General features: G+C 45.4%; 1 protein-coding gene across 1 annotated transcript in view; it reads left to right on the top strand.

Annotated features, from left to right (window-relative positions):
- Positions 1 to 5,976: 5,976 nt before the first annotated feature.
- Positions 5,977 to 18,910, top strand: part of LOC144930759 (uncharacterized) — a 35,889-nt gene continuing 22,955 nt past the window's right edge. Inside the window, exons 1-5 of the mRNA XM_078853917.1 lie at positions 5,977 to 6,058; positions 11,087 to 11,173; positions 13,429 to 13,538; positions 14,601 to 14,723; positions 15,592 to 15,668. Of these exons, the coding sequence (XP_078710043.1) occupies positions 14,643 to 14,723; positions 15,592 to 15,668 (158 nt within the window). The 5' untranslated portion in view covers positions 5,977 to 6,058; positions 11,087 to 11,173; positions 13,429 to 13,538; positions 14,601 to 14,642. The remainder of the gene's footprint in view (positions 6,059 to 11,086; positions 11,174 to 13,428; positions 13,539 to 14,600; positions 14,724 to 15,591; positions 15,669 to 18,910) is intronic.

The following is an 18,910-nucleotide window of genomic DNA, read 5'->3' as shown; positions in this document are numbered from 1 at the left end:
AAGCAGACTTATGTAGGGAGGGAGGAAAGGAAGTTGAGAGGTGGGTCTGAGCCTTTTTATTAGTGACCTGCCCAAAAGGTCCTTAAATGTTAGTGAAAGAGAAGAAAGTCTTCTGAATCTTCTTTCATAGGCTTTAGAAAAATTAAAAAACATCCAACAAATCACCCACAATACGTTATTTAAAAGGAATTCATTAGAAAATATTTTTGTAAATTAGTCAATTAATGTTTCTATTTAAAGGAACTCTTAAATAGAAGTAAATAAATCTGGCCCTACATTTAGATTTTGTAAAGACTTGTAAAAAAACTAGGTCTAGTAAAAATATTTCACAGAAAAAAAAATCACTTAACGCTTCCAGTTGAAACAGCAGATTTTTAAACAAACACTCCTCTGCAGCGTTTGCAGTCCAAACCTCATAGCCATGAGAACCTGGAAACCAACATTGATTCTGAATGACCAGATGGGAAAAGTAAACAACGAGCCATGAAAAAAGGAACTAGATTTTTAAAGTTTACAGTTTTAATTAATTAAACTGCCCATAAATCAGTTTAGCAATTTGATTAGATTTTGTCTTTTTAACTAGGAACAACTATTATTTTTTTTCAAAAATATCCTAGGTAACTAAATTATTTGTCACACTGACTTTCAATAAGACTCAACCCTTTCAAAAAGTTTACTCCTACATATGTTAATTTAAGAGGATAAAACAGAAGAGTAATGTGTACATATTTGTGCCATGATCCTTGGTAACTTACTTGTGACTTGGTAACTTACTTCCTAAACTTACTTCAGTTTAGGAATACTTTGTATTTTGCCACAATTATCCTATTCTGCAATATTTTTATAATCATACAAAAATTGTAGCAATATTTTCTTATTTGGCATAATTTCCCTTATGTTATAAAAATATTATAAAATATAATGGACACTTTTTGGTGTGGCATTTGAAAACCTGTCTTTATCTACATTGATCTGTTTTAAATAATTTGAACACGCTAAGGGTGAAGGAATTAATACATTAGAAAGATGCTATAAGTTCTCCCTAATGTTGGGATGGACTATTTTGATTAAAATTAAGTTAAACTATATCTCCTTTGCCAGGTCAGGAGCAGTAAAAAATTTATTTGCTGCTTTATGGACAGGCAAGCAAAATTTGTGCTGGCACCTTTTTATGACAATACACTATTGCAGTGCTTCTGTACTTGCATGTATGTTAATCAGAGAAACAGGTGGTTGCATAGAAATGGCAGCTGCTACAAACTGTTCAAGATTAATTTAAGAAAATCAGTTGCACAGTAGTTTTTAAAAGGGGACAGCAGTGGGATGGAATTGGCAAGGAATTCTGTGTGTAAACAAGAGGATATTGTCACAGAAGTTGATGGCTTATAAGGAAAGCCTTACGCTTTTGCCCCACTACAAAAAAAACCCCACATGTGCATGTAGAGCACATTTAGGGCTGAATCATGTCAAGAATCATGTAAGTGACCTTTATTCACTTAAGTAGTTCTGCTGACTTCAAAGGGGATCTCAGGAATGAAAGTACTATATGCCTGTGCCTTGGCAGGACTGGGCTCTTAAAATACAAAGTTGGTGAGATGAAGAAGGATCCTGTGCTTGTATTTAGGCTCCCCTGTTAAAAAATAAAATATTTTAAAAATAAATTGAAAACTCTCCTTAAAAAAAAGTTTCAATAGGATTCTGAAAGTGGCATGTTGCCCTAGGGTCCTCAGGAGGAGAGGGGTAGCAGGGATGTTGTCTGGGTTGGGTGGAAATAGCTTACAGCAGTGGTTTTCAGCCCTTTTTTAAAATTTGCAGACCCCTACAAATTTTCAGTTGGAGGTGCAGGCCCTTTTGGAAATCTTAGACAGTCCACAGCTACCCCAGGTTGAAAACCACTGGCTTAACAATGAGCATCCAGCAACTCATTGGCTGGACAGTAAGGTTTGGGGGGATCTGCTGGAGAGGGTGAGGGGAGGTTTTGGGCGGGATCAGTGATGGAGGGGGTGGGAGGAAGTTTGGGGGATCTGTGCTGGAGAGGAGGCTGATGGGGTACAGGGGCGGTGAGTTATATCTCCACCTGGTGCCTTAACACCAGCAATATTTAGAGCCCAGGGGCCCAGCTCCACCAATATTTGGGGCTAGGTGTGTCCCTCCCCCCGGCCCCACCTGCCACCTCCCTGTGCCTCCCCTGAGTGTCCCCATAGAAACAGCCTAATCAATCTGTTTGTTGCCTTGTGAAATAAAGCTCTTAAATTCACACCTAACCATTTACATAAATCTGGTGTGTCAGTGTCACTCCCTGCGTAGGCCAGTGGGGACTCTGAGGAGAGGAGAGGAGGGATGAGGGGGGGTCTCATGATGGTGAGGGATTGTGGTGGGGAAGGTTTGGGGGGATCTGCTGGAGAGGGTGAGGGGAGGTTTTGGGCGGGATCAGTGATGGAGGGGGTGGGAGGAAGCTTGGGGGATCTGTGTTGGAGGAATTGGAGGAGATCTGTGCTGGAGAGGAGGCTGATGGGGTACAGGGGCGGTGAGTTATATCTCCACCTGGTGCCTTAACACCAGCAATACTTAGAGCCCAGGGGCCCAGCTCCACCAATATTTGGGGCTAGGTGTCCCCCTCCCGGCCCCACCTGCCACCTCCCCGTGCCTCCCCTGAGTGTCCCCCAGCCCCTCTTGCTGCCCCCCCCCGCACCTCCCCGGGCCCAGAGCAGAGCATCCCACCTCTGCCTCTTCCTTGCAGCTCCATGCTGCCTCCCTGCCGCAACTGCTGCCGCAGGGGTCCTAGTGCCCCCCATCTCCACTGCCAGGGCAGACTGACTGAGCTTGCTCTTCCACCTCAGACCCTTCCCTTTTCCGGTGGGACCCTCCACCAGCACAGGGCCCCCCTTCCGCCAGCCCCCCCTTCCGCCCCCCCCCGCCTGCAGTCACTATTCCTGCCCCATGCTGGGCAAGGAGGCAGCCCCATCCCTCACCCCCAGTGAGGCTACAGTCAGGGGCAACAGCAGGGGAGGAGGCGCACGCAGCACCCCCCCGCCCCCGGCACCCACCACGTGGGAGGTGAGGGAGATTCCTGGACCTGAGAGGGGCCCTAAAAGCACATGCAGTGACAGTGGTGGGGGTGAGTGTGCTACTGGGGGGGGCAGGAAAGGGGGGCTCCTCTCCCAGAGCTCGCTCCTGCCAGGGATGGGGGGAGTCCTCCTCTCTGGCCCCTGTCCCGGAGCAGCCTGCCTGCACCCCAAACTCATCCCCAGCCCTGCCCCACCCCACCCCAGAGCCCACACCCCCAGCCAGAGCTTTCACCCCCCCACCGCACTCTCAACCCTCTATCCTAGCCCTGAGCCCCTCCAACAACCCAAACACCTTATCCCCAGTCTCAGCCAGAGCCCTTGTCCCCTTGCACTCCAATCCTCTGCCCCAGCCCTGAGCCTCTCTAACCCCCCAAACCCTCCAGCCCCAGACAGAGCCCTCATCCCCCTGCACTCCAACCTTCTGCCCCAGCCCTGAGCCTCTCTAACCCCCCAAACCCTCCAGCCCCAGACAGAGCCCTCATCCCCCTGCACTCCAACCTTCTGCCCCAGCCCTGAGCCTCTCTAACCCCCCAGCCCCAGACAGAGCCCTCATCCCCCTGCACTCCAATCCTCTGCCCCAGCCCTGAGCCTCTCTAACCCCACAAACCCTCCAGCCCCAGACAGAGCCCTCATCCCCCTGCACTCCAACCTTCTGCCCCAGCCCTGAGCCTCTCTAACCCCCCAAACCCTCCAGCCCCAGACAGAGCCCTCATCCCCCTGCACTCCAACCTTCTGCCCCAGCCCTGAGCCTCTCTAACCCCCCAGCCCCAGACAGAGCCCTCATCCCCCTGCACTCCAATCCTCTGCCCCAGCCCTGAGCCTCTCTAACCCCACAAACCCTCCAGCCCCAGACAGAGCCCTCATCCCCCTGCACTCCAACCTTCTGCCCCAGCCCTGAGCCTCTCTAACCCCCCAGCCCCAGACAGAGCCCTCATCCCCCTGCACTCCAACCCTCTGCCCCAGCCCTGAGCCTCTCTAACCCCCCAGCCCCAGACAGAGCCCTCATCCCCCTGCACTCCAACCCTCTGCCCCAGCCCTGAGCCTCTCTAACCCCCCAGCCCCAGACAGAGCCCTCATCCCCCTGCACTCCAATCCTCTGCCCCAGCCCTGAGCCTCTCTAACTCCCCAAACCCTCCAGCCCCAGACAGAGCCCTCATCCCCCTGCACTCCAACCTTCTGCCCCAGCCCTGAGCCTCTCTAACCCCCCAGCCCCAGACAGAGCCCTCATCCCCCTGCACTCCAACCCTCTGCCCCAGCCCTGAGCCTCTCTAACCCCCCAGCCCCAGACAGAGCCCTCATCCCCCTGCACTCCAACCCTCTGCCCCAGCCCTGAGCCTCTCTAACCCCCCAAACCCTCCAGCCCCAGACAGAGCCCTCATCCCCCTGCACTCCAACCTTCTGCCCCAGCCCTGAGCCTCTCTAACCCCCCAAACCCTCCAGCCCCAGACAGAGCCCTCATCCCCCTGCACTCCAACCTTCTGCCCCAGCCCTGAGCCTCTCTAACCCCCCAGCCCCAGACAGAGCCCTCATCCCCCTGCACTCCAACCCTCTGCCCCAGCCCTGAGCCTCTCTAACCCCCCAGCCCCAGACAGAGCCCTCATCCCCCTGCACTCCAACCCTCTGCCCCAGCCCTGAGCCTCTCTAACCCCCCAAACCCTCCAGCCCCAGACAGAGCCCTCATCCCCCTGCACTCCAACCCTCTGCCCCAGCCCTGAGCCTCTCTAACCCCCCAGGCCCCCCAGGCCCAGACAGAGCCCTCATCCCCCTGCACTCCAACCCCTGCCCCAGCCCTGAGCCTCTCTAACCCCCCAAACCCTCCAGCCCCAGACAGAGCCCTCATCCCCCTGCACTCCAACCCTCTGCCCCAGCCCTGAGCCTTTCTAACCCCCCAAGCCCCCCAGGCCCAGACAGAGCCCTCATCCCCCTGCACTCCAACCCTCTGCCCCAGCCCTGAGCCTCTCTAACCCCCCAAACCCTCCAGCCCCAGACAGAGCCCTCATCCCCCCTGCACTCCAACCCTCTGCCCGAGCCAAGCCTCTCTAACCCCCCAAACCCTCCAGACAGAGCCTTCATCCCCCTGCACTCCAACCCTCTGCCCAAACTGAGCCCCTCTAACCCCTCAAGCCCCCCAGCTCGACAGAGCCCTCACCCCTACACCCCTACTCTTGCCCTGAGCCCCTCCCATACCCCCAAACCCTCATCTGCAGCCACACCCCACAGTCCTCACCCTGAACCCCTTCCCTCTGCACCCCTCCCATCCCCAAACTCCCTCCTGGAGCCTGCACCCCAATCCTGTGCCCCAGCCTAGGGCCTGCACCCCAGACCTCCTCCCCCACCCAAACTCCCTCCCAGAGCCTTAGGCAGGTGGGGGGCGGAGTTTGGGCAGGGGCGGGTTCTGGGCACCATCAACATTTCTACAAACCTGCCACCCCTGGGGGGGATCTGTGGTGGAGGGGGTGGGCAAGGTTTGGTGGGATCTGCTGGAGAGGGTGTGGGGAGATTTGGGGGGGGGGGATCTGTGCTGGAAGGGAGGGGAGTATCTGCGCTGGTATCTGTGCTGGGAGAATGGGGAGAAGTTTGTGGGGGATCTGTGCTGGGGAAATGGGGAGGAAGTTTGGGGAATCTGTGGGGGGGATGGGAGGTTTTAGGGGGTCTGTGCTGGTGGGGGAGGTTTGAGGGGATCTGTGCTGAGGGAATGGGGGAGCTTGGGGGATCTGTGCGGGGGGAAGGGAGGTTTGGGGAATCTGTGGGGGGGAGGTTTGGGGGGATCTGTGCTGGGAGAACGGGGGGAAGTTTGGGGGATCTGTGCGGGGGCATGGGAAGTTTGGGCCTGTGCTGGTTGGGGAGGCTTGACCGCTGGTCTGTGGGAGGCAGAGGGATCGTGAGGGTCGCTGGGGAAATTCCCCCCCCCCCATCAGAAGCTTCCCCCCGCCACCACTGTGGGGCGGGGAAGCGCCCAGGGCCGCAGGCCGGATGGGGCTCGTTGCCAGGTAACGCAGCTGCCGCTCCCGGGCCAGGCTGCCGCGGGGAGACCCCGTTCTGGGCAAGGAGGCGGAGGCCAGGGGCGCCGCTCGCACCCTGCTGCAGCCGCGTCCCCGGGCGCGAGGGTCGGGGCGCAACCGCTGGCTCCCTCCAGGAGCAGGCCCAGCCCCCCTCTAATCACCCCCCCGGTTAAATACAGCGCGTCTCCCACCACCTGCCCCGGACCAAAATTAGCGCCCCCCTCCTCCGTAAGAGATCCCCAGCCTCCCACCTGTCTAACCACCTCCGGAGCCTCCCATCTACTCACCCCCATCCCCCTCCCGAGCCTCTTGCCCCTCCGGAGCCTCCCATCTACTCACCCCCCATCCCCCTCCCGAGCCTCTTGCCCCTCCGGAGCCTCCCATCTACTCACCCCCATCCCCCTCCCGAGCCTCTTGCCCCTCCGGAGCCTCCCATCTACTCACCCCCATCCCCCTCCCGAGCCTCTTGCCCCTCCGGAGCCTCCCATCTACTCACACCCCATCCCCTCCCGAGCCTCTTGCCCCTCCGGAGCCTCCCATCTACTCACCCCCATCCCCCTCCCGAGCCTCTTGCCCCTCCGGAGCCTCCCATCTACTCACCCCCATCCCCCTCCCGAGCCTCTTGCCCCTCCGGAGCCTCCCATCTACTCACACCCCATCCCCCTCCCGAGCCTCTTGCCCCTCCGGAGCCTCCCATCTACTCACCCCCCCATCCCCCTCCCGAGCCTCTTGCCCCTCCGGCCTCCCACCTGCCTACCCTCTTGCCCCTCTGGCCTCCCACCTGCCTACCCCCCATCCCCCTCCGGAGCCTCTGGGCCCTCCGGCCTCCCACCTGCTTACCCCCCATCCTCCTCCGGAGTCTCTTGCCCCTCCGGCCTCCCACCTGCCTACCCCCATCCCCCTCCGGAGCCTCCTGTCCCTCCAGCCTGCCACCTGTCTAGCTCCCTCCCCCATCTCCTCCGGAGCCTCCCATCTACTCACCCCCATCCTCCTTCAGAACCTATTGCCCCTCCAGCCTCCCATCTGCTTACCCCCATCCCTCTCCAGAGCAAGAGCCCCCTGCCCCTCCAGCTGCCCCAGCTATCCTCACTCCCTCCAGAACTAGAACGTCTCTGCCCTTCTAGTTCCAGCATCCTATCTACCTTCCCCCATTCCTTCAGAGCAATAGCCCCCAGCTTCCCTTCTCCCAAAATCTCCTTCCTGCTCCTCCAGTTTCCTGTCCATTTTAGCAGAGTCCCCCAGCAAGGACAACCCTTCCTCCCATCTACCTAATCCCCACTGCCAATTCCAGAGAAAGCACCCCCCCCTTCTTCAAACACATCTCTGTTTCCTTCCCACTTTTCCACTGCCACTTCCAGGCCTCTCATTACAGCCACCATTGCTCGATTATATTTTTATCACTCTTTTAAAGTTTAATTTAATTGATGTTTGATGATCCCCCTCCCAGCTGGAAGGAGAAGGATTATCCAAGTCACTCCTTTATTGCTTAGAGTGGCAGCTTCTTTGCATTCCAGATCCTTGCTGGCCTGGGGAGAAGGAGACTGGAAAATGAAAGTTGGATTGCAAAGTATTTACTATCAGGCTATTCTATTTCCCTGCCCCTCCCCCAATCTTTAGCAGAGTAATAAAATGGTCAAGAGCAGTAAACCCCGGATTTCTCTGTGCCTGAATTTGCCACTGATTGGCTGGGTGACTTTAGGGAAGTCATTTCACCTCTCTGGGGATAATGATACTTTCCTAACTCATAAAAGTGTTGAGATGATTATTTAATGTTTGCACAGCACTCCTAAGATTTCAATGGTGTATAAGTGTTAAGAGCCCTATGTAATTGAAAACAATTGTTTGGTGATAGCCAGAAACTAATCTACATTAGCATTATGTGAGATCCTGTTTAAAGGCTGTTGAGAAATTACAGTAGCTTTTTCCTGGATTTTTCTTTTAAGATGACAAAGAGAACTTAAAAGGAGTGAAAGAATCTTAAACAGGAATGACTAAAGCCTTAGTCCCACTAGCTGATCTTTGCAGAGTGTCCATTCAGGTCCAGAGAGTTCTACCTGGGCAGAGAGGTTGGCCCATGTGGTCAGAGTACAGGATGTGGAGTTGGGGAGAGGAGAATGGTCTGGTTAAGGCACAGGACTCAGGTCAGGGTACCTTATTTTTGTGTTCAGCTCTGGCACAGACTTCTTGTGTACCATTGAGTAAGTCACTTGCAGTCTCACTTTTTAAATAGGCCATTGATTTTGAGTGCCTGGTTTTGCGCCTGATTTTTCAAAGGTGCTGAGCACCTCTAGCTTCCATGTACTTGCTACTGCAACACAAATGATAACATGACTTCTGAAAATTGGACTCAGGTTGAGCACCCAAAACTATTTCATTTGGCAGAAAATCCTGTTTTCTCTATGTACGCTAACATTTTTACTTTTAAATTTCAGATTAACCTTCTGTGGGTTAATGACAGAGAGAAAACTACCAGAAATCAGACAGAAACTTCTCAATGATCTGATTAGTTCCACATTTACTGGCTAACAACTTTCCCAGATGGAACTAGACAAATCAATCAATAGTGCTGTTCATAAAAAGCCTAATGAATATGCTGCAGTGAGTTGCAGGAAAAGGTGAATTTAATGGATAGAATCAACATGCAAATTAAGAACATGGGAACATTTTCCCTGTGTCCTTTTTGGATTGCTATGACTTTACCTTGAATGAGTATGATTTCATAGAATCATAGAATCTCAGGGTTGGAAGGGACCTCAGGAGGTCATCTAGTCCAACCCCCTGCTCAAAGCAGGACCAAGCCCCAATTTTTGCCCCAAATCCCTAAATGGCCCCCTTGAGGATTGAACTCACAACCCTGGGTTTAACAGGCCAATGCTCACACCACTTTTCTGAGATCCGTATAAAACTGCTAACTTTGTGTAACAGTGAGTGAACATACAGTATTTTATCCTGATGATGATGATCTTTTAAAGATAGTATTTAAATACAGTAATCACTTAGATATGCAAACTGGCTGAATCAGTAGCAGCTTAGTTTGTTGTCTTCATGCAACCTCAGTTTGGTTCCTTTTTCTGGCCTTGGATTCTGCAGGAAGCAGTGGTTGAGAGCACTGTAGAAGCTGTTAAACCTCTGAAAGGAAGGAAGCTTATTTCTCTGCAATGACCCTTTTGGCTGCTTAAAAGCAGCTTCAGCTCCTAATGATTTCCATCCAGCCCTCCTGGGTCAGAAGTGTTAGAGGACTGGGGTGATACAATATATGTGGGCTTCTTATGGGAATCATTAGCAATTAATAGAACTGAAAAATTAATGACAAAAACCTAAGGCGAAGAATCCATTCACAGGGGGATTATTTGTCTTTGGAGTTCCTGGAGGGACTTTGGGTGTCGATAAATTGAAATGTATTATTTAAATTACCCATTGTTGTAACCTAATTCTAATTTGTTGTTGTGAAGATTATCTTTTCTAGATGATCTAAATGTATCCGAAGATGACCAGAAATTAAAAGAGACCTTGAAAGTGTACGTATGTATAGAGATGAGGGATGGGCTGGTCCGGTTCCCTGATGAGATATAGGCCCTTTTTAGAGGACTTGAACATCCACTGTCTTCTGGTGGAGCTTTAGGTACTAAATGCTTCTTAAAACGGGGCCTATAATGCTTTACTGGAACCAGAGTGGAGTCTTCAGTCCAACGTTTGGTCTCTCCGCAAGCCTGGAATGCTTCAAAGGCTCCACAGTGCCCTCGGGGCTAAGACAAATGAATTATGAGCTACAAAGTCCAGTCTCATCCTGCTCTGCTTAGTAGGATTGTGGGTTCCAGGATAGGAAGACTAAAGGGAGGGGAAACCAAGGGCTTTTCAGAGCTCTATGTAAGCTCCAGAGAACATCTCCACCCAAAGAGAAATGAGAATGGATATTTGTAGGTATAAGGCCAGAAGGGACCACTGTGGTCCTCTAATGTGACATCCTGCATAATACAGGCCACAGAACTTTCCTAAATTAATTATTATTTGAACTAGAGCATCTTTTAGAAAAACATCCTATCTTGGTTTTAAAATTGTCAGTGATGGAGAGTCTACCACTACCCTTGGTTAAAATGTACTCCATTACTGACTGCCACGTTTTGTTGTCATCTTTTCAAGTACCCTTTGATATCCTGTACAATTCTAAATAGTGAAATAATAGATCATTCTCCCTATTGCAGAATTGCAGGAAAAGAAGTAACTGCAAAGGCCGTTTGCTTTCTTACCTTTGGCCTCTACTTGGTTAAAAGCTTTACCCAGCAACACTTAGATATAATAGGAGGTAAGAGGCAGCAAATTCTAGTCAAATAAAAGGGGACAGAGGAACATTTAAATAAAAAGGAAAACCAAAGTCTGACAATATGATGATGGAAAAATATACTGAAGCATCTGGTGTTGGGGGGGAGTGAGTCAGATGGGAGGGAGAGGTCACAGAAATATGGAAAAGAGAGAATTTTACTCCTGTATTAACAAAGTGTTTTGCCGGTGGCTAGCCATGCAACTCCCTAGCACTTGGCATAACCTCTTGAAAATGGACCTATAGATATAATCAAAGTTTAAATTAAATCTTTATACGGTGCCCGTGCAAGATAGAAACAAGCCACCCACTGGTATCTAGTTTGAGGCCTTGGTTTAATATGTGTCAGTGAGAGCGTTTCTCTGTATAAGCATTATGTATAGTAGTAAAGACAAAAATGTCACATATTCCAAAGACTTTTTTTTGGTTTTGCTTACCTTTAATTGCTGGTTTAAAGTAAATGCCAAGTTCAGTGAAACATTTTAAGGTATCAAACTGAGGTGTATTAGTCCAACAGTTCTGAACATCTTAAAGATAAATTTGCTCTTCTACCTTATCTTAAATGCTTCAGCTGTTCATAAATAATGTTAGGGAAAACTTGTTAGTTCAGTAACACAAAGGTATGTTTTGATCCAACATTCCTAGAACATTTAGCCACAGTCAAGCAGTAAAACTGTCCTCTTCACAATTCTGTTTAGTGACTTACAACAGCAAGACTAGAAGACTGATCCTCGTGGATGGCAAAGGGTTCTTCAGCTTGGATTTACTTGCTTCTAAGACCGTAGGTGAGAGAGATCTTTATCTGTCAGGCTCAAGAGGTCAGTCTGCCTTGAACTCCATAAAAGATTAAAGATGTAGCAAATGTCCAAACTTTGTTTTGTAGTTAGGACATATTTTCCTGGTGTGATCATCTTCCTGTTCCATTCATTTTGATTTACACTCACTTGCCTTCATGAAAAAACCCTTGGGCTGCAGCATACTATTATACATTCATTACCTACAAGCAGCATATATAAGTAGGCATTGGTTACTCTTGGTTTTGTTTGCACATCAGAATAACATAACTGTGATTTTTAAAAACATTTATTGAGGGGATGGGATGGGATCAGGAACTTGGAAATAGAATAACAGAATATTTTACTTATTAAGTTAACAGTTCAGCCCAGGTTGATAGCAAATGCCCTGAAATTGTGATGACTCTTCTTTGAAATGAATTGGGAGATTCAGTTCAGTTTGCAGTGGACAGGTGTCCATCTATCACTAGCTACTTCAGTTGGCATTAATTGGCTCTTTTGACAGTAATTTCAATAGAGGCACCACAAATTGGATGGGCCACAGACACTGAATTCTTCCGTCGTCCGTAGATGTTGTCCCTTTGTTGTTGAGGAGCATTATTGGGGCAGCGTGTAGAAAGCTTCCATTGCTGTGTTGTTCATGTTGCACCTATTTTGTAGAAAGAAGACTTCAGTCTCTAGGTTTTTCTTAATCTATGAGCACTAAAAAAAATTATAATTTAAAACGCTTAATAAAAATGATTTTCAAAATTAATGGCATTAAAATTTCAATATAATTTCCAATGAAAAACAATTTAGTGTCCCTTGCGGTTCTTACAGTTACTCATCCTTTATTATTATTATTATTTTATTATAGTAATAATTCTTAAAATATATTAATATTAATATGACAACATAAACCCGATTATTATAACCCTGAATTTGAAGAGTTTCTTGCCTATTGGGGAAAGTCTACTGCTACTTTATTTATTTATTTATTTATTTTATTTGTATTGCAGTAGTGCCTAGGGGACCCCAGTTAGGATCAGGGTGCTATTTTGCTTGATACTTTACAAACGCAGAGTAATGTACGGTGTCTGCCCCAAACCTAAGTCATGCTTTTCATTTGCTGTTCTCTTTTGAATGTGACTGAAGATCAAGTATGAGCTTCTTTCCTCTCAAGCTATGTCCTCTTTCCCATGGATCCAACAATAAACTGACAGGACAGAATTCTTCTATGTAGTCTACAACTCAGAATTGTAATGTGAATCTTGACTGCATAGTCTTCGTTCATTCAGTGAATGGAACGTTCATTGGTGTTTATGGGAGCTTTGCCAATGTAATTAGTGCAGAATAAGCAATCAAAACTACGGGAACTGCAGCATGGCTCCGAAAGAATTCAAGCCTTCATAAGAATTTGTGTGGCAACAGTGGTTATTAGACTGTCCTGTTACAAGAGATTGTTACTTCAGTGCAAGAACTTTCCACTGGATACCATTTGGGAAAAATAGTCTTATTCAAACCAAAAGATCCATGTTTTTAAATGTCCATGCTAACTGTGCTTGCAAAATGTATATGTTTTTAGAAACACACATTTGCGTGCACAGAAATGGGGATTTTTTGTGCAAAGACTGAAATGCATGAGCAAACTTGTATTTTGCTTGTGTTTTTTCAGTGGTCACCTTTAAACATCCGTAGTTCCAAGTTACCATATAATGGTATCTGCGACACCATAGTTCCAATCAGACAGGGAGACGTTTTTTTGAAAGTGTAGTCCAGTGTCTGAAAAGCAGTAGGAGAAGCCTTGAAAAATACTGATGGAATGTAAATGACTTTTTTTTGCTATATACTTTTTTTCCATTTGTGTTGTGAAAATGCTTCTTTAATCCTTTAGAAACAACACATACCCATAATTCCCCTAATGATCTATTTGCTTAGCCACCAAAAGGCTAACCTGTGGCAATAACTCCTGCCCATATATTTTATTGCACCATGTATTTTCCCATACCAAAAAAAAAAAGACATTTTAAGTAAATTTGCTAAGATAAGTAGGATTATATATATATATATATATATATATATATATAATATATATATATATATATATATATATATATATTAAAAATAGTAGGCAATTTTTCACCTGCACCAAAACGTTATACTTTATAAAATATTCTGTGCTGGAAAAAGAACATGACTGATTTATTAGACATTGTTTCAGTTTGTGTTTTGATTTTGTATTTTGGGGGTTTGTTTTGTTTTTCTAGTTAAAAGGGAAATAGATTTTCACAAGTACCAATTCAACACAGTGAGAAGCATCACTTACTGTGAAAAATTCAACGTTTACTTTGTACTGAGAAGAGACTATGCTCTTAAGGTAAAACCACCTACTATCTGCTGTGTTTATTTTTTTCAGCTGTTTTGATTTTGAGTTTATTTGTGAGCTCTGTTGGCAGTTTGAACTAATTGATACATGAAGGAGGAGGTCTCAAAACCCTTATATGGCACTGTAGTATCCAGGATTCAGGTAGGAAGGGGATAGTGCAGAGTAATTACAGACCATTCAGGATATCCTCCTCTGATTGTCCAATAGTCCACCAGAAGTTGCTGCTGGAGTAATACAAAACCATTCTGCGGCCACTTTCTCCATCTCTTGAGCTGTTTATTTCTGTTCTGCAGTACTTGCACCTCTGCCATTTTAAAATCAAGAACCTGTGTTCATGGTGTGAACTCAGTTCATCTGTGCAGCAAAGCTCAACATTGTCACTGTGCCAACAGATTGACCCAGTTGTTTCTCTCATCATAGTTTATTAAACTAGTTCCATTGACGTTTAGTATGACATTACACATTGCAAGAAAACAACAAACTCCTGAAGGAGAAAGAGTGGCTGATTTTTGCATCCATTATTGGCATGGAAAGCAGTACAAGTTCAGTAGAACTACAGTGAGAGAAATATGACTTTTATCACTTTGTGTGATGACTCTATTTAGCTTAATCTATCTAACCTATTTTGGGTATTTTAGGATTCATGTCATCATAGTAGCTGAAAACCAATGGAGGAGATGGAAATACAGCCCAACTTACCCCATAAGTGCCTATCTCCATTAATTGTATGTCTCTGATTGTCTCCATCGCTACAGTAAAGTTTACAAAGAGGAAAAAATTATAATTCCTGCCATTTGTGAATTCACCGTGGGGGATGATGTGCATTTATCTGTTGTTTATAATTTAATTTTAAAAATTCAAATAAATAGTCTGTCAGTGAGGACAAAGTTTCTGAAAAGTTTTGTACCATATATTTTATATATGGTACATATATCCTTGCTCTCAAAGGCCTTAGTCTAGAAAGAGATGACTTCAATGCTTTGCTGGATCAGGGCCTTAATTACCCACAGCCTTTTTGGCATGATTTGTGAACATCACTTTTCTTTTCATCAGGTGTATAATAAGAATTATGAAGAGATCTGCTCAGTAGAAAACATGGAGTCACGTCTGTTAACACGTATGGTATTCAATCCTGTGAGTGATGAACTCATTACAGGAGGAATCAAAGGAGTAAAGGTAAGGGAATACCTCAGATGAGGTTTGAATTTTCTCGTGCAACATTTTGGAAGCACAAGCATGAATTTAATGTAGGGCAAAGGGAGACTGTAGGCCTTGGTGGATTGAGCAGGGGAACTTTCACACTTAATTCACTGGTTTGAGCCCAACATTGGTCAACAGTGACTGAAGGATGTTACCATCTGATGACTGCGTGGTTGTGCCAATTAATTTCCTAGTGGTCAGATATCCAGATCACAAAAACACTATCATAACTTAGTGGCAGTCTCAGCAGAGAGACCAAGGGCTGAATGCACTATGGTAACTAAACCCTTCCCACTCCACTAGAGGTGATTATCTTCCAGGATAGAGATCAGTTAGATCACTGGGGCTGAAACTTGCATTGCCACCACCCTTGTTGTACTTGTTATGTGTATATATAAGTACAGGTCTATAGAATTGTCAATTCAGCACCTTTCACCAATACTCTATTTACTCTGAAAAGAAAATGAGGAGAAAATATTGTAGATTGGCTGGTTTATTTAGTTTCACTAATAGCTGGGTTGGCATGATGAACAAAGAGAACAGTCAATGCAGCGGAGAAGCATTTCTGAGGTGATGAAGTTTCTTAGGTATTATCTCATGTGATCATCACTTCATTTTTTTCTGTCAAAACAAATTAAAAGTTTCATAAGTGTTTTCTCGTTAATGCTGCTCTTACTTTAGGCTTATGTCTTTTGAAGTATCCAGGTCTGTCAGTATGGAAGTAATGGGAGAGCTTAATGGCTTATTGAAAAGGTTTTGATAGTTGACATTCAGATTTCCAGTTCTAGACTCAAGTACCAAATCAAGCTTGCAAAATTATCTTTGTATTCTTTTTTTCTTTTAGTTTTGGAAGTTTAAAGAAACAGAAAATACAGATTACTCTAATGCAGCTCACATGTCCAATTACAAGCTTTTCCCCAGGTAAACGGATTATTTGAGTTTAGAGAGTGAATATATACATGGGTTCTCGCAACAATTTTTTTGGTGGCCTCAGAGTGCAGCCACCAATTCTTGCTGGCTGACACTTTTTCCTAAAATACTTAATTTCCTAAAATAATTAATACTTAATTAACTTTAGGAAAAACAAATAAATATGCACATATACACATCCAAAACATTATAATTAATTTATGTAGGATTTTTTTGTGGGGTTTTTTTTTTTTTTTTGCTGACTCAATAAAAACAATGCTGTGAAAAGTGATATTTGTATGTTTGTTAGTCTCATTTTTCACAGCAGACTTACTAGCTAGCTGGGAGGCTGTGAAAAGTGATAAGTGATATTAACAAACATACCAGATGACAGATTTCAGAGTAGAGCCGTGTTAGTCTGTATTCGCAAAAAGAAAAGGAGTACTTGTGGCACCTTAGAGACTAACCAATTTATTTGAGCATGAGCTTTCGTGAGCTACGATGAAGTGAGCTGTAGCTCACGAAAGCTTATGCTCAAATAAATTGGTTAGTCTCTAAGGTGCCACAAGTCCTCCTTTTCTTTAAACATACAAGAATCACTTTTCACAGCTTCCCAGCTAGCTAGTAAGTCTGCTGTGAAAAGTGACACTTGCATGTTTGTTAATATCACTTTTCTTAGCAAGCCCCAGGACAAACTGCTGTATCTTGTGAAAGCTTTTATAATGTTAATATAACTTATTATGAATTATTGTACATTGTGTATATTCATAGACACATACACTGCATATCTGGAAGTAATAGCTATGTGATTTCTATTCAAAACCATGTGCTAAGTGAGTTTATCATGCACCTTTGAATGCCTCACCTGCACTCTGCCCACTAATCCATCTCCCCTGTATTTATTCCAACATTCTGAAACTCTGAGTAGCTTCAACCAGCAGTCCTTTTTTTTTTTTTCAAATCACCCTTCCAGAAAAATATTTCCCCTTCTCCTCCCAAGTGTGAAATTCCTCTCCCCACCTCTGTGCGCTTCCAAAAATTATACTGGTCTGAGGCTCAGGACAAGTAAATTCTATCCTGGGCCAGTGTCAGCTTTTCTCTCTATATAAACATCTAATATTACAATCCATTTACGTATGGCACTGAGAACTAGAAACAGTAGCTTTATATCTTTGGAAAGTAGATATTCGCAGGTTCTCGATGGGATCAAGGACTAGCTTCTAGTCCCGGAAAACTGAGATCTTGCACTTTCAATTTGTGTAATTTGTAGGTAGAAGAAGGTATTTAGGATGGTTTCATGGCTCTTTCTGAACCCAGTAGACTTGGACTTATAATAAGTAGGGCTCTTGGCTTTACAGCAGTGGTGGACAACCTGCGGCCTGCAGGCCACACGTGGCCCATCAGGGCAAGCCGCTGGCGGGCCACCAGACGGTTTGTTTACATTTGCATGACTGCCCGCAGCTCCTAATGGCCGCAGCCAGGCCCGCGCTGCTTCCCGCAGCTCTCATTGGCCAGGAACAGCAAACCATGGCCAGTGGGAGCTGCAGGCAGCCGTGCAAATGTAAACAAATGGTCTGGCGGCCCATCAGCGGCTTACCCTGACAGGCCGCAGGTTGCCCACCACTGCTTTACACACAGAGTAATACAAAAATAACCCCTGTGACCTTTTTAAAAACTCCAAACATTCCTAACATAGTTTTTATGTAAACTTATTTAGCCTGGGATGGTATACTATAAAAGTTTTATTGGCATTTGTTTGGAATAATCAGATTTGCTTAACCAGTAGTAAATCCATGAGTTAGTTATGTGGCCATGCCAAACAAGTGTCAATAAAACCTTTAAAACACACCATTATATATTCCCAACATAGTGTGTGTGATGATTAGACAATTGTTTGAACACTATAATCAATTGAAACGTGCTCATTACCAGCTTCTAGGAAACCATGCTTTTTAAAAAAATAAAATATATCCAGCAGCTTTCATAAAATGAACTGTGTAGTCTTGTAGTGTGCAAAAAACTTCACAAACCAAATGACTCTATCATTTTATTTAAATGTGTACAGTAGTGTTGCCGTAGTCTTAATCATGTTTTTTTTTTAATATAGTGCAGAATTCCCACACATGAGGCAAATCTGGTGTACAAATATGGCGCTTGATGTCAATATGCAAAGACTTTATTGCTTTTCTAATTGCGATCTCTTCTGCTATGATACCAAAGGGAATCTACTGTTTCAGCTAACCAATGCTCACCAAAGTACCATTCTCTCCTGCGTCTATTCATCATACTCCAATGCTTTGCTTACCTCCTCCAGGGACTCTGAAAGTAAGGTGGCACACAGGAACAAAGCATCTGAGCCTATGATCACACTTCTTTGTTTCTTCTTACTTTACCATATGTTTTTAATGAGACAGCAGTGATAGTAGTTTAAAACAGCAGTAGTGCTTCAGTGTATAAATGACATTCTAATTCTAAACCTAACTACAGCAATTCTTGCTCCCACATTTGAAGGCATGAAGGAAATTTTCTGTAGGCCATACTGGCAGAGAGTCTCGTAGTTATTGCCTCTCTGGAGAACACACGGTCCAGGTCACGTGTTGTGTCACATAATCAATTTCTTGCAATAACAGGTGGGCCTAGAAATTAATGGACCGCAGTCTTTCCTATCATCATCATCTGTGTTTCTCTGAATTTTCATAAATAGAAATGTTATCTGTTAACATTTGAACCCAAACATAAATCTTAACATATAAAGTGTGACTTCTTTATGAATGTAGATCTCCTAGAGCTTTTCAAAAAAGTTCAGCAGATGAATGTCTTATCCATTATTTATTAATATTTAATCTCCCAAAAATATCTTCCCGTTATCCTCCACTGAATCCAGGAATCACTTTCTGGGATAATGGCAAGGTGCTGAGCACATCCTAAAAGATGCAAAATGCCTTCAGCTTCATGGTATGGAAGGACGTGGTCCTTTGAAGGATTGGGCCCTACAGTACGTCCTGTCAACTTAAATTTTGAAGGAGCAATTCCTCCAAGCAGTAGTGTTTTTCATTCATCATCTTACCAACTCTATGTGATATAGTTTTTGATTTGACTATTTTCTATCAGCAATCATTCTTTCTTTTGTAAGAATAAGCAGGCACATTCTGAATGGTAATTGATAATGTTACTTTCCAGACTTTTCCAAATAAAGAAGCATCTGGCCTCCTTTTCAGTACCCTGGCTAAAGCATGAGAAAATGCCCAACCACT

This window comes from Lepidochelys kempii, chromosome 7 (genome assembly GCF_965140285.1).
Source record: "Lepidochelys kempii isolate rLepKem1 chromosome 7, rLepKem1.hap1, whole genome shotgun sequence".
Lineage (NCBI taxonomy): Eukaryota > Metazoa > Chordata > Testudines > Cheloniidae > Lepidochelys > Lepidochelys kempii.
The sequence above is the reverse complement of the archived record's forward strand: the minus strand, read 5'-3'. Positions and strand labels throughout refer to the sequence as shown.